This window comes from Epinephelus lanceolatus, chromosome 4, assembly GCF_041903045.1.
Source record: "Epinephelus lanceolatus isolate andai-2023 chromosome 4, ASM4190304v1, whole genome shotgun sequence".
Classification (NCBI taxonomy): Eukaryota; Metazoa; Chordata; class Actinopteri; order Perciformes; family Serranidae; genus Epinephelus; species Epinephelus lanceolatus.
Window position 1 is genome coordinate 27,515,350 of NC_135737.1, and position 16,555 is coordinate 27,531,904.

General features: G+C 41.7%; 1 protein-coding gene across 1 annotated transcript; it reads left to right on the top strand.

The window, feature by feature from the left end:
- Positions 1-1,453: 1,453 nt before the first annotated feature.
- LOC144462684 (uncharacterized) lies at positions 1,454-7,049 on the top strand. Its single transcript, XM_078166800.1, has 5 exons — positions 1,454-2,097; positions 2,972-3,205; positions 4,437-4,593; positions 5,825-5,954; positions 6,225-7,049. The coding sequence occupies exons 1-5, from the start codon at positions 1,454-1,456 to the stop codon at positions 6,413-6,415; spliced, it is 1,356 nt and encodes a 451-aa protein (XP_078022926.1). The 3' UTR covers positions 6,416-7,049.
- Positions 7,050-16,555: the final 9,506 nt, after the last annotated feature.

Here is a 16,555-nt window from a genome sequence, read left to right on the forward strand (position 1 = left end):
TCAAACTGAGAATGGCAGCATGCAAAATATGGTGACCTCGGGAGTAAAACATTCATATGTAGTCACAAAGCAAATGGCAGAGAGCAGAGATGAAATGAGCGGTTTCCCTTTAAAAGAACAAACCACTGGCAGGGGTGAACGCTATGCTAGTAACACTGAGGGATTCAACTCTTTGTCTGCTAAGAAACTTGCAGTATTAAGCACTAATGAGGACAAACACAATGACCTTTTCAGTGTAGATGGCGATGATGTTTCAAACAAGACAGTGAAAGCGACCCTTGACAGTAATCATTCTCAGTTAGGAGGTTATAAAAAAACAAGCGCTCAGCTTATCATGCTTGCAATTCAGACCACCCACAAGATGGAGGAGGCAATAAATGAAGATTTTTGGTCTGTTACAAATGATTCTGCTGTCCCTGTGCTTGACACAAACGATCCAACTGGCACCACTGCATTTGTCGAGTCAGATAGTCTGCCAGAAATACCCCAAATTCAGGCTAATGATGTGACTAACAATGCTATTTCTGATATAGAGCGTCACACAGCAAAAACAATTGAAAAGCAGCATGATCCCTCCACACCACAAGGCACTGCAGGTAACAGCGCTGTCTCTCTTCCACAAATCCATTCTGAAAATGACCTTAAGGTCCCTATTATAACCACACAGCAGATTGCTGACCACATAATGAATGTTACTTCCGAAATTCAGATAACCACAACTAAAACCAATGATTTTGTGTCACTTGGACCAACTGCCAGCGTAAGCAGTCTTATTGTCTCCAGAGAAGCTCATGAATCAGCACAGACTATTCCTGAGAGTGTACAAATTGTTACTGAGAGATCATCTCAGGCTGCACATACTGACCTTATGGTACAGCCCAATAGTCATATTGGGCCTTTGCCCCTGAGGGAGCCTCTCGTAACCAGCAATACTGGCAAACTCATGCCTGCTGTGAAAAGAAGAAACACAACAGAGCGTGAAATTTCTGTAAGAGCAATCGAACAGAGCCAGCATGCCCAACCTGGTATGATTGCAATAACACGTGCTATCAAGGACCCGGCACAGAGCGTCCAAACAGGTTTGTTAAAAGCTGCCCACAGAGATGGAGGGATATATAACACAACATCTACTTTGGCTGAAAAATTTGAATCTTCACCATTTGATGAGATCAAAGCATTGACAACAAAGAGCGCTTCTGAAGCTGAACGTCCTCCACATGAGAAGACTCCTACAGTACTGGTCAGAGGAGACCAACAAGAGCTGCATGCATTACCTGAAAAGACCTCAATAAGTCAAAGAATACTTCGGGCTGTGACTGATTCTGCAAAACCCACAGGGATCACACCTAGAGAGAATAAAACCAGCTGTAGGAGAACTGGCTGCGCTAACTCAGGCGTGACAAGTGAAACAACAATTGGAGCAGGCGAGATTGATCATACCGCTCTAGAGAAAATGTATAAAACGAAGGCCGGAAACACAGAGGGAGATCGTTTTAATGCGGCACACGCTCCTGTCACAAAACTAGAAAATGGCAGCTGTGGCGCTGACTGTCGTGTACCTGAAGAAGCCACACCACAGGCCATCTACCATGACTATGCAGCTCTTTCACCAGCCACCAGTAAATCTGATAATGACCACGCCACTGTTGATGAGACTACGCCACAAAATGCCAAGAGTATGACAAATGAAACTTCAACAAGAACAGAAACGGATCATTTAGAGAGACGTGAGGAACTTGAGCAGGCTCAGATTGTAGAAAAAACAACACACCCTCACAGACAGACCTCTAAAGCCCAGGAGGCAGTGGCAACAGAGGTCACACTATCTGAACCTGCACCAACTACTGTGCAGACCACAGAAAAGACAACTGAGCGGATACTGCTCGCTGAAAAACATATAAAAACTCAATTAAATAGAGGAGCAGCCAAAGCTGAGATATTCGAGGCACAAAATGCCACCAGGTCAGCACGTGCTGTGGCTAAAGGAGACACAGCAGTACAGGAGTTGGGGCGCAGGCTGTTACTGCTGGAGCCACAGTCTGAGTCAGAGCTGCTGAAACACAGGAGACGGACCTCACCTCATCTGTATCTCTCTGGGTAATCTTATTGTATAACCCTATTATTCTAGTGTTATCTATTAATCATGCATTAAATTAAAGAAGCATACTGGTGATTTGGCATGAGTTATGCTATTAAGTAGATAATCCATCAGAGAGAACTGCTTTATACTTTCCCTAAATTAATATTGTCACATGGTAATGCAGTTATGAGCAGGTACAGTTCTGAAAATGCTTCCTGATGATGCATTTAGGCCACTCCGAAATCCAATTTTTGGGAGTCTGCAAAGCATTGCAGTTATGAGATATGGTGCTGGAGGATCAATCCTAGAAGGGAAACAATAAGCAAACATGGATGAGGTGACACACAGTCGAAAAATATGGGACTTTGGTCATGACTAAAGACCTCCAAAAATGAATGACATCCCCATCAGCCCCAAGTGTACTTTGTGTTATTACTAATTAGAAAATGTTAGCATGCCGACATTAGCATTTAGCATTTAGCTCAAAGCACCACTGTGCATATGTGCAGCCTCACAGAGCCGACTGTTTACTTTGGATATGATGTTTGGCAGCTGTTCTTTATTGTCAGAAGTCAGAGCGTCCTCAAATGTACCAAGACTGAATAGGAAGGCAGTTTTCAAAACAGTACCTGCTCAACTTTGACAAAAGATGCAAGCAGTGAAATTGTTTACCGTGATGGATTAAGAGTCTGTAGCAAATTACAGTTGATTTTTGCTGCACAGCAAAATAGATGGAAACAAATTGCTGCCTGGGAGATATGAAATCAATCTCAGAACTTTAAAATTTGACTGAAACATGTTCTTGCCAGCAGTTATATAACGTGCGATTTGTAGTAAAATTACTAGCATGGTTTTATCACTCAGTTTCCCTTTACAAATCGCTATTGCCAGTGTAACAGAAGTTTCAGATGACCTGTGTGGCAGTGGGAACTACACAGCAGAGATGAGTCTGAACCTGGGAAGAGGTGTAGAGCCTGGTGATGCTGTGCCTGCCCTGGGGAACCTCAGAGTGGTTATCAACCTGAAGACAAACAACAGTCGGATAAACCTCGGGGTCACCTCCTGTTGCTTGTCCCCAACCACTAAGCCTGACCTCATCAACTCCACCTGCTGCCTTTTCTCCAGGTACACAAGAAAGTATGAAATAAAGTGACTGGTAAGAGGTTTTCTTTTTCATGTTCAGACGGGTAGAGTTTGCTGTGTTGTTCATTTCAGTGTGTGAAAGGCTTAATTCAGGCAAAGTAATAGGAGAAAGAGCAGTTCAGAAAATGTGTACTATAAAAACTAAATATAGATGAGCAGAGGCAGCAACTACAGGATGTACACAGTGGGAAATTTACAGTACATTTACTGATTTATGAGCAGCCATCTGGACTGCATATCATGAAAAGAAATGCAAGCACTCAGTCTTTTATTGTAGGCTTTTTTATTTCATATGCAGCCCTATATGGTAGAAATTGGACTGAGGTTCTCAAAATAAATAGTCGAAACCTGACTTTTGCTTTTTCTAAACATATATTAGAAATACATCCATGAATAATGCAACTTTTCAACCTCCATAAAAGCCTTAACACATCCTGGCTCAACTGCCATTGCTCACAAACATATTTACTAGAGAAACAGTTGTTGTAATTCATATCAATCCAGTGAGTTGCAGATTCATTTTTAAAAGCTGAATACTCTCTGCTCAGTAAACAGAGGACTGCCAAAGGTTGATGGTGTTATCTCTCCGAGCCAGCATCACTCTGATAGATAGAAATTCAGCACGGTCCTGCACACTCAGAGAGGGAGCAGTGTAAACGCACAACCCCTAAAATATATCAGACTGTGAAAAGGCTGGCTGTTTGAGTTTTACTGTGTATCTGAACACAACACTCGTTTAAAAGGTGGGAACACCTGGGACAAATCTTTTCAATATGTATGTCTGTGAGGTGGAATGAAAGAGACGAGAAAACGCTCAACGTCACCCTGAAATCGTAAAAGTATACTGGCAGAACATCAGCATACTGGTGAATAGATTCTCGATGATGATGCTTTACATTATGCACAGTGAGTAATGATACTCATCTGACAGCAACATTAAATAAAAGCTGACCTTTACCTAACATGACTTCTTTCTCTTAAGCCTCCAACTCAATTCAATATAAGAGATTAATGGCACGCTACTTTTTTCCCTGTTGTCGTTGTTATTGATGAATACAGCTTTAACGGCTTTAGGCAGCTGTACTGTATGGAGACTTTTTTCTCCTGCAGGATAGTCTCAGTTTTACCATTTTTGCTTAGAAATTTCACTATTTCTTTCAAGGCAAACATGACTGTGCTAAGGTTATACTGTGTGTTCTTTTTGGTGCCTCAGGTTAGCAGCAGAGCCAGCGGGGATCACGCTGCTGCCCAGTGCCCTGTCAACCAGTGCCAGCTTCACCATCAGTCTCTTCCAAATGATTAATTACTCAGTAGTGTACCTACACTGTGATCTCAGTGTCTGCCTGAGAAACCGCTCTGACTGTGAAAGGGTAAGACTGCAGTGGGTGTAATAAATGCGAGAGCATGAGAGAATGAGCGGCTGAGAGTGATTTAAATTTAGTGACACGGGGTGTGACACTGTGAAAACAGGGAGGCAGACGAGAAGCGAGCAGGCTGATGTAAATGGGCTGGGGAGAGGAGCAAGAAGGGAGACCAAGGTGAGTGAGGGACTGGGGAGAAGGTAAATGAGGACATGGCTGAATATGATAGGAAAACTAGGAGAGGAAGGATTATTTGCGAGCAAGAATTAGAAGTGAAAGGGAAGGGTGTTGTGTGATTGAAAGATCCTGCCATAGGTGTGGGACCGCTTTCTAAATGTGACAAGAGTGACTGAGGCTGAGTCTGACAGACAAAGACACGCAACCTAAAACATCTGTCATGTCATTATGCACTCCGAGGGTCAGATAAGGTCTTTGCAAAGTTATAGAACACACTGGCAGAGCAGCAAAGGACGCCGTCTCCTGCTGTTGTGGGAACAAGGTCTCTGATTTAATGGGAAAACTGAATCATCTGACAAGTACCCGTTAGAGGGCAGAGGTGAAACAGAGGGTAAACTCAGGAGACTCATTTTGATGTCTGCCTTTGTGGAGCACTTCTACAGCTCTCTTATGATGTGTCTGCTTGTGTTTTCTTGTATTGCAAAGCCTCTCTGTTTTGCTGTGTGTAATGGTCAGTTTAAATTCGTAGTAGGTGTTTGCATTGGTTTACTTGTGTTTGTAATGTCTAACTAGACTACAACACCTGTTTACCCAGAGTGTTCACGTTCTTCCACATAATCTGCAACTTCCTTTGTGTGCATCTTTTGATCGTTTGTCCCCTTTGCTCTTGGATATGGTGTTTCTTTCTTGGCACTTGATGTCAGGCTACATATTTTTTCTTGACACATTAAAAGCTATACAATAAAAGTGTACTGCCGTGTTTGAACTACTCCAGCTCAGAGTGGGCCCGTTTAGATTAAAAGAAAGAGTGTTGCTTTCAAGTGAGATCCTACTTCCAGATCCCTGTTTGAAATAGATGTTTCCACTGCTGCCCTTTTATACAAATAAAAAGGATACCACACAGGAAAACAGCGTTTAGACATACTTATCATAGAGGTATTATTTCAACGACTATTTCTGTGCATTGTCCTTGCTATTTCTGATGATAAACAGGAACACCATCCGTCTTCCAAAAAAAGTTAATCACCTGTTAGCCACTCACGTTTCCCTTGTCTTTTTATAGCAATGCCTCCAGCAGAGGAGTGCATTTCCCTCAGAGGATCCAGAGGCTGTTGTCACCAATCTCAGGAATCGCATATCCTTCGGTCCCATGTTGAAAGAAGTTAAGAATTCGACCTCCTTGGAGGAGATAGGTAATTATTTGCTGTGCCTTAAAACACAAATAATCAATCTGAGATAACAGAGCGCATACGGGAGATGCTGCAAGACAGGAAATGAGCGATGACCATGCCATTTATCTTTAGCATGTGACGAGATGAGACATGTAAGTGTCTCTTTGTGTGTCCTTGGGTTTATCATGGGAAGCAATACTCTAGTGTGCAAAACAACACACTTTTGTAATAGTGCACAAACAAATCATGGCTGCAGCCTCATGGCCGATGATTTCTCTGTTTGACTTTCAGACCCCCCAGAGCTGGACCTGGTTCTGGTCATCGTCAGCCTGGTGGTTGGCTCCTCTCTTGTCACAGTGACGCTGCTGCTGGTGTGGCTGGCCTACCGTCGCCGTGGAATCTGGTTGCTCCACTCCGCAGCTCCGCCACGAGCCTGCTGCGGCTGCCTGCACCCAGGAGGAGGTGACCTGGTCCTACCGTGACCAAGGAGGATCCACTGCCAATTACACTGATCATGTCCCCACCAAAATAGCTGCCGACAATTGCATTAGTCAACAGACAGTGGAGCAGTCAATCGTATTAACCGTAGAGCAGAGGCGGACGGTCGCATCAGCCGGTACAGGCCAGACTAGATGATGAGGTGCAATCCAATTCACACCTCCTCTCGTAGGTGACACAGCTGTTGCAGTCGAATTCACTCTTAGCCGTGGACAGTCTATTATCATTCACTGAAAATAAACACCATCCTCAAATAGAAAAGCTGCTCTGATCCCTTTATTTTCCCTCAGTGGCAACAAATCGATACACTTTGTCTCCCACTTTGAGATTGATAGCTCGTTAATACTGGTTTAATATAATGTATGCATTCGTGGCTTGACAGTTATATTGAGCCGCTGTGATCGACTGTTTAGGGAGAATGTCTCCCATCGGGTTAGGAAAATTCAAGCGCATCTATTATCACAAGAGAATGTACATGAACCCCCTGCAATGGTGGCTATCTATTTAAATGTCCAATCAAAATGACAAATCATATTGCATCAGTATGTCATAATATGATTTGACAAGCAATGTAACTTGATCATTAATCATTGTCCACCATTTAATAACTGAATGAATATATAGATATAGCAGTTCTCTTGGGAGGAATTCTTGATCATTACTAACTTTGCCTTTAATCCATGCTCTGTATCTCTGACTTGGATCCTTGAGCAGTGCAATGAAAGTATATATAATGAGAAAAGATGTCTGTTTCTGTTATTTCTCACATCATATACCTTTATCCATTACTACATGTAAGTTATCAGTGAAAGAACATGATTAACTTATGACACTGCCATTCTTCTTCCCTCACTATGTGTGGGCACACAACTATGCAGCTGACAGCAGAGATTGGATACAGCAGTTCCTGGTAGTGATTGTGAAACTATGACAACAGTCTCTGACAACAAATTCAGCGATAGTGATAACAAATCAGACAACAATGACATTCCCTTAAAAAGACTTACACTGAAGGTGTTGTAAAAATCAGTTACAAGGAAACTGAGTTAAAGAAATATAGACCAAAGGCACCTGTGTTATACATGGTTTAAGAAACCCTGTCCCTTCACACCTTTCCCACGTTAGAGGATCGACATTAAGTTCCATGGGAGCAGCAACACATTCATCATTCTAGTAATTAAAGCAGTCTCCAGAAGTAAATCATAACATACATTACATTCGTTAGCCTGACTATCATTTTATTTTACGTCAAGAAGACAGTATTGATGTTAAATAAAGTTGAATGGAGCAATAAATCAGTGCATGATATATTGACAGAGAAAGCTTGAGTTCTCCTGCTAGCATGTGAGTTTCTGACGCCCACAGCTATTACTTTGTTGACCAAATAGTGTTAGGTGACAAAAACACTCATTCAGATGGCCATCTGCCCTCTTTACCAGTTTATCTTCAGGACCCTGAAGAAGGTCTCCAGCACCCATTTGTCCAAGTGAGGGGTAAAACTTTCACGCATAGTTAATTTACACACACAGGCTCTCTCTGGGTGCTCTAGGTGTCTGTACCAACATCCAATAAAAACTGTATTGCAGCAGAATGATTCAGGTTTTTTTGCATTGAAGGGCAAGTTTAGCCAAGGCACTAACAGTTGCTGTTTACTCTCAGCAGCTCAGATTCTGCAGGGTCCTCACCACCTATATCCTTTTTCACCATTGCAGCAGCCTCAGCCTCAGCCTCAGCCTCAGCCTCTCTCTACTGCATTTCTTCACCTGTATCCTATTGCTCAAATAAATATGGTTGAATATCTGAGCCAGCCAAAACACTATAAAATGCATTTTCGCTGTTGAAAACTAAGCTAGTTTGCAATACAAGCAAAGAGAACAAGGAAGTTCTGTTTTTCTAGAGCAACCCCCCCCCACCCCCACCCCCGCTATGGGAAGGTGAAATCCAACCATAGATTTATAATATGATAACTAGATACTGGATGCCAAGATGGTATCTCTTCATTGCAGTGGAGTTGGTCACCTAGTGCAAACACCAAAAAGAGATTTTAGCCTCCAGGTTTACTTCTGTGGTATGCAGCCCTCTGAATATACACATTAGTGTTTCTCCTGCTGGCCCCACCCATGAGTTCCTGCTCTGCTTATAGACTTTACAATGTAATGATGTCATGGATTTTTTTAGTCACTTTTCATGGCTCCAGGAAGGCTTTACAAATATAAAACCTCCATGGATAAAACAATGATAATAGAAAGAGTCATAACTGACCCTCTCTGCAGTTCGAGGTGTCCTGCCAACAGTTTTACAGACGTGTCTCTTGTAATGTTGGTCTATGAGGAAAATGCTTTTTGGGCTGCAGGGGATTTTTTTAGCTGCAATCCCGCGAGTTTCCACTGGGAAAAAAATACTGCAAGGCTGAGCGTTCCTGGCGTCCTGAATCCAACCTGTAGTTCTTCCTGCTTCCAACTATGTCACTGTCACATTAAATGATGTCACTGGATGCAGGAAGAACAACAGAACAAGAATTTACTGCTTCAGTTGGCTACACTTACTTTCAACACTGATTGGACATCCACAATAAAGGTGGTGAATTTTGCTTTTAACAAGTTAGTAAAAATGTTATATTTGCAACACATTAGCCTATCGTTAGATAGCTAACATAATGGCTAGCTTGGTTAGCAGTAAAGTCATCTTCTAATCTATAGCACTGTGCTAGTAGATAAGATAAGATGCCTTTATTGTCACTATATACAGTGATAGAGTGAAACTTCAAGTGCCCTCACAGTGCCATTTAAAACTTTACATACATTATGTGAATTCATACATACTCACCCATACACACCCCCACTCATACAACAACTAACACAAGATAAAATAAAATATATATGAAATTGCACTGATGCATGACAGTCATTCCACAGACCCGATGTATAAAATATATAAATAAGTAATAAATAAATATTGCACGTGTTGAGGATTGTGGGATGGGTTACAGAATTACTGAGTGATTATTTTTGTTTATTGAGAGATTGGATGGCTCTGGGGAAAAAACTGTCTTTAAAAGTCTGTTGGTGTGCGACCCGATTGACCTGTACCTCCTCCCTGAGGGCAGAAGGTCAAAGAGGTGATGGCCGGGGTGAGAACTGTCTTCAGTGATTCTTTTTGCACTGGAGAGGTATCGGGAGTCAGCAATGTCTTCAAGTGAGGGGAGAGGGGAGAGGGCAGCCGATGATTTTTGAGGCTGAATTTATGACCCTTTGTAGGGCTTTTCTGTCCGCTGCTGGGCAGCCCGCGTACCATCCTGTGAGGCAGTAAGACAGCACACTTTCTATGACTGTGCGGTAGAAGAAGTAGGGGTTGCTACCAGCACCAGAATGTTTAACTTGAATGAACTACTTGTGGCAGAATAATAATTCAGAGATATTTTACATCATGACCACAGAAATGAATAAATCTACTCTAAATCAGAGTCCATAAAGTGTGAGAAATATTTACTCATTTTCTATTGATTAGAAGTAATAAACATATAATCATTGCTAATCATAAATATTTTTTATTACTGTAGATATGAGTTAAAAGAAAATGGTGTATGTATTTGCCATCTGTCCTCAGGTGGTGTGATGATGTTCAGAGGAGAGTGTTTGTGTGTTAGAGTGTGTTTCAAGTCCATGAAACAATGGTGGCAAGAGTAGAGAGTAGAAATCAAAGCAAACAAAACATTAGGAGGACATTTTCAACTAAAGCCTAGTTCACATTACACGATTTTCACCCTGATTTTGCGTCATGGAGACTATCGTAATCTTTTGAGTGTTCATACCTGGCGACGTGTGTTTCTGTCAGCAGGAGTCTCGCCAACTGCGTTACGACGTATGCACACCACAATATTTCTCCACCGAGCCCTCGCCGACAGAGCCCCAGATAATGCGTTGACATCACCAAACTTGGAAACGACACATCGTAAAGGCATGGATATTCTTTATTATCCTGTGTCCAAACACAATGCGCTCCCCGTGATCCTGTGGACGCCGCCATTGTTGTTGTTGCTTGCCGGCCGGCTTGTCAGTCTTGCCAGATCTTGGGAAAGAAACAAGCAACCAGGGCTATGGAAACAAGCCCAAAAGAAGCGACTATCATGCGTTCAAATAACTTATTAGATGGATATATATAGAGGAAGATGATGTTTAGAGAGCAAGCCCAAATAAGCAACTCCACTTTAGAAACAAGCCCAAAGTCGCAGCTAATAAGCAGACTTGGCAAGTGGCAACCCTGCGGCTTGTCCTCCTCACATTTCTTCTGTCCTCCTGCGTGCTGACGTGGGACATATCCCGCTGATGCTCTTTGTCAGTCGTGTCAGACTTCTCCAGTTTTCTAGCATGCCAGATATCCAGTCCCAGTCACAGACGAGGGGGCGACTTGCTCGTAGGCTTGTTTACTCACGAGGACTAGTCGTGGCAGACTATCTAGCGACTCACCTCCAATCCAAGGTGGCTCTCAAGATCCTCTGCGTCGTCAGAATCGTGGTGAAAATCGTGTAATGTGAACTAGGCTTAAGCCCACAACAGGAGGTGAATGTGAACAACAAAAAAGGTGAATGCAGTACTGAGACAGGTTAGTTGCTCCTGGTGCCTATTTCATTTTCAATTCTGGAGATTGCTGCTGTCATTAATTGGGAATTACAAACACTGTGGGTGAGAGTCTAAGAACAAGTGAGTGAAGATTTTCATCCCACAACAGCAGCAAAAAATTTGTCGAAAAATATTTATATCAAGGGAAATCAAAACAGACACTGCTGTAGGCTGTATTAAGTTAGGTTTACATTTCAAAGGTTTTAAAATTAGATGACATAGATTTGAAGTAGCGCATAACATAGGAATACATTACAATTCCTCCCTCTCAGAAGTAAATCCTAGACATCCTGTTCCTCTACTGACTAGATCATGATTCACTGTGTTACTGGGCTCTCACGTACCTCGCATGTACATAATTCTGGGGAAATACAAGTGGTAAAATATTTGCATAAGATAAGGATTTGATTAGAAAAACATTCAATGCTCTTGAGAGATACACAGAAAGCAATTAATGTTCTAGTCTGAAACACACAGTGTAGATACACAGGCATTTACCACAGTACAGATTACAAGGCAATCCGTTCTCCTCAGTGCCCCCCGATCTTTCGTTCTGTTGGGTTACGTTTAGCGCCTTCTATGCTCACAGAATATGGATCAGAGACACTGGAGTTAAGCTTGTTAGTTATTAGAGGACATGAGGGGCAATGGAAAAGCCTTTGGCTCCAGCAAGTCAACTCGCCAAGTGTGGTGGAGCCTGCTAATGCGACTGGCTAAGCTGTGAGATGCGGGTTCCATCAATGAAGACGGACTTCTCCCCTCAGGTAACCTATCAGGAATCTGCTCACGAGTGCCTGGGTTTCATTGGAACATCAATCCATGAGTCTGTCTTAAATAATACTGTGAGTTAGCGAAGCATGAAACTATGGCTGCCAGTGAATGTGAAATTACTGCGCCTGCATGCATACAGTAGAGAGAGACAGAGAGAGCTGAAGGGTAAGGAGGTGTGGGAAAACATTGTATTGCAAGGAGGTGACAATGAAACTAGAGAAATCTAATGCGTATCACCCGTTAGAAATACCAGACAGTGCAGATTCAGTGCATATGTTGCTGTGTAAAGCCTGTGTGGAGAAAAGCATTTAAAAAAACACTGTCTAATGATGAAGCTGTTTCATATTTGTGAGATAGGGTATTCTGCTCACCTATTAGCTAAAATCTTATGACAGCCCATCGTAATGATCCAGAGAGTAGCGGTGTGCTGCAAACTAATTAAATGTGTTCACAGCATTTTCTATTTAGGGCGCGTGCAGGTGGATCACATCACCAACATACAGAACACTGGAAATGTCTAAATGCAAATCATTCTACAGATGTGCATCCTCTCTTTACTACAGTCCTGCACGGTGAGCCAGCAGGCTTAAAAGGAGCAATGAGAGTGGAAAATCCCACTGAAGTAGAATTATTAATACATTCTCCTCAAGGTCTGTTTGAAATGAAAGCCTGAACACAGAGTCACCTCGGAGCAAAGAAGGAGAGAAGATATGACTGCAGAATCCTGACCAGTGGTTTCCCTCTCATGAGACATATATTATGGACCGAATTCCTAATGAATTGCTTTTGCTTTTATGTTTTAGAAAAGTGAGAGAAAGACAGAGACAACAGAAGATGGACAGCTGCCTGGTGAGAGTTGCACACATTTGAGAGTTTATGATGGAGATTTGCGTCATGCTCTCGGCAGGGACCATATTGAATCTAAATGTGCTATCTGCCAGGAATCAAAAACACAAGGGAGATGGCCCAAATATTTATATAAATATGTGTGTGTGTGTGTGTGTCTATAAATGTGCCTATCAGAGTTCATCTCCTTCTTTACTTTTGCAGCAAAACACCTCATGTCCCCAGATAAATTCAGCTGTAAAAGGCGATGAGTTGTGGTAGAATATAACTGAGGAGCCTATAAAACAGAACAGCAGGTGGGAATAAGAGGGGAGGTGGTAAAGGACATCTTTGTTTCCTCATCTTCTTGTATGAGCTCCCTGTTACTGTAATCCTCTCACATAAGCCAGGCAGTTTAAATCTTTTCCCACCCTGCTTTAATGATGCAGAAAGATGAAATCTGCGATTTCGAGGTCCAGTGTCAAGGTAGAAGGCAATAAATGTCTTGACACATTGGGAATTGAAATGGGTGCCGTTCACACATCACAGTCCCTATGCCATCAGAAAAGACACTCAAAGTCAGCTTGCAGCAATGCTAGATTTACTATTCATCTGAATTAATTATTGATCAGTTTACAGTGCTCTAAATGAATCACGTGATCAGCTGCGGCAGAGAATGACGCATAGCTAATTTTAACTAAAAACAAAAAGTTTTTTTTTCCAAACACAGGGACAAAAGAAAATAATTCCCCTCTTGTTTTCTGTTGCAAACAACAAGCCTCCAAACACAACTCAGTTTGAAAGCTGTTAATCTCATTGTGTTTTCTCTGTGTCTTAGACAGAGCAGGGACAACCAGCCAGACTGACTGTAAGTGATTAATATGAGAGAAATGCAGCTCAGTTCCGGCGAGTGTCACAGCAGATACTTTTTGTGCGCATAATGAATGCAGGAGCTCTGCCAGCAAAGTGTTAAAATTGATTTCCAACACAATTTGAGGCAATTTACACTCAGTTAAGAGCTGTAAATGATGAACATTAATATTTTGACTTGGTCTAGATTTTTGTTGATTGGTTAAAGTGAATTGTTTTGGTATTGTCGCCACACAGTGGACAATAACACTCCAAATCTGTTTGCATATTGGTTTTGAAAGTTTTATTGAGAAAACTCTTCTCTGAATAAGTCTGATACCATGTCCAATCACAGAGAAACCAGCTGGCAGTGGTGGGTTGTAACTGACACGTTCTCATTCCGTTGTTGTAAAATACCAACAGAATATTAAATATTCCAGAATATAATAATTAAGTAGTAGTTCATATATTTTGTAGCAAGTGCACTCGAGTAAGAGTAAAACTTATTCTGCAAAACAACGACTGTTAGAGGCACAATTTATAAAAAAAACCCAAGTACATGTAATGGAATAATGTAACATGCTACTAAAGCCAATTTTCATTCCCAGGTCGACAAATACTAGCGCTTTTTCACTCCCCTCAGTGTATGATACCAATGGTGAAGGCACCCTTTGGAGTCTCTATGATACGCACAGCTGTCTCCTGGGTGAGACTCATTGTAACATGTGATATAGTTGTCAAATGGTCGTGGTTGAGACAACATAACCACTTGGTTAGGTATATTCAAAACGTCATGTTACGGGTTAAAATAAGTACGTAAAGTGATGTAAATATGTGTGATGGACAGACCTTACGCCATGGTTTCAACAGCACTCGCCAGATAGATTCCCCTCAACAACGAAGGGGTAGTGTTGAGTGGTAGGGAATTTTACCTACGAATTGGAACGCCACTTCATGCAAATTAACGTAACAGACGTGTTCATCACGTGTATCGTCGACGTAGGCTTCTTGCACAGAGAACTCTGTAGATACTCATGTTGGCTACATCATGAATAAGCGTTTTTCAAGCATATATATTCCAACTCAACATTACAGATATGCGGAAACATGACACATTCCGACATATTTTGGAATTTTTGCGTGCTTATTTGCGAAAATAGTACTTAAATTGTGCGATGATGATGATGCGATTGTGCGAATTTCCCTTCACACGCAAAAACAAGGGCTAGGGACAATTTTGAGGGGAAGTGTGAGTATTGGGACGGACCCTTGGTGTCATATGGCACATCAAAAGTGGATTTCCTGGATGAAATTCTATGTTTGTTTGATCCACTCATCCTATGCGGACTTTCTCGCTCTATACTATGTCAGTTGCTCTAAGTGTCAAATGTTACAGCAGATGGGTTTACCTTGAAATTAGCTCAGTACAAGGCAAACCAACTACTTAAAATTTCTAATACTGTAATCCAGTGTGGTCGGACCACTCTGGATTACAGTATTAGAAATTTTAAGTTGCTGATTTGGTTCAGAAATCCCTTTAAGTCCTAAGCTGTGTTTACTGGGGGATCCGTCACAAATACCAAACTTATCCAAATGTGCATTTTCTGTTATTATTTTGGGTCTGATAACTGTCTGTGGAGTTATTCTAAGACACTGGATGGCGAAATTGGGTTGATGCAATGGTGAAAATAGCATATTATGAATGTATACTTAGTAGAATAAATGGCGATCAGGAGAAAGAAGTTTCTCCTTGGGATCGGTTCTGGACTCATATCAAAATGGATGATAAGCCTACATAATTATGAAATTGCTCTGTGATTATGTGACCCTGTAGGGTGATGTATGAGGATGTAGGTGTGACATGTTTTTTTTTGTTTGCTTGTTTTCTTCTCTTTCCTTCTAGACTTATGTGTTCATTTTTCTTTATGCTCTGGAGTCCAAATCCATATTATAAAAAAATATGTGCCTTGTATTCTTGTATGCCCTGATATAATAATATATGTATGCCGTGTACCGAGCCTTTCAAACCAATAAAATTTGCAAAAAAGGAAAAATAAAACATAAAAAGCCTGGCGTGTCTTAGAGAGACACCAAGGGTGTCTTTGCTGTCGGTATTGCACACCAAGGGGTGTGATGGAGTTACATTTACTCCGTTACATGTTGTGGATATTTTTGTTTAAACAAATTATACTGCAGGGTAGTTGTTTTGCAAAACATTTTTTACTCTAACTTGAGTACATTTGTTTTAAAATAGACTTACTTCTACTCAGTTACATTGGACTACATGATTTTCTGACAGCCTTTGCACACGCATACACACATGCACTCACACACAAGCTTGTACTTCATACTTGTGAGGACATTATTCGATGCAGTACATTTCCTTGCCCCTAACCCTAACCTTAACCATCATAACTAAATGTCTAACCCCAAACCCTAACCCAAATATGAACCTAATTATAACCTTAACCCTAAAACCAAGTCTGAAGCCTCCAACAGGTCTGAGGGTCTGTACAAAAGTGAATACCAGCCAAAATGCCCTCACTCTCAAGGTCTTATACTGAAATTGGTTCTTACAAAGATAGATGTACAAGTGCACACACACACACACACACACACACCACCCAGACCCAGTGCCCTGGAGAATTGCCATATTCTCAAACTCAAACTGCCGACTACTGAGGCGTTTCTTTGGAGCTGCTGGGGGTTAAGTGCCTTGTTAACGTGTAGTTTGATAGAGTTGGATGGTTCATTAGGCTGTTTGTTTTCTGTGTACAGACCCAAAATACAACGGGCATATAGAGTATATCATATCATCTATCATAACTGATACTCTGCTGAATCGAAGTGTTTCTTAGGAACTGTTTAGTTTTCATTTCAGATACGTGTGGGTTAAACTGAAGGGAAAAGAGAAGAAGTCACAGTTTCTCTGGAACACAGAAAGCTCAGTCAAGAGTCCTGCAAGCTAAAAACCGGCTTTGCAACATTGTAGTGCAAACAAGTTCTGCGTCCCTGCTCCTCCCCCGAGTGAACAGAGCTGTCTAGTATCTATGTGACTCC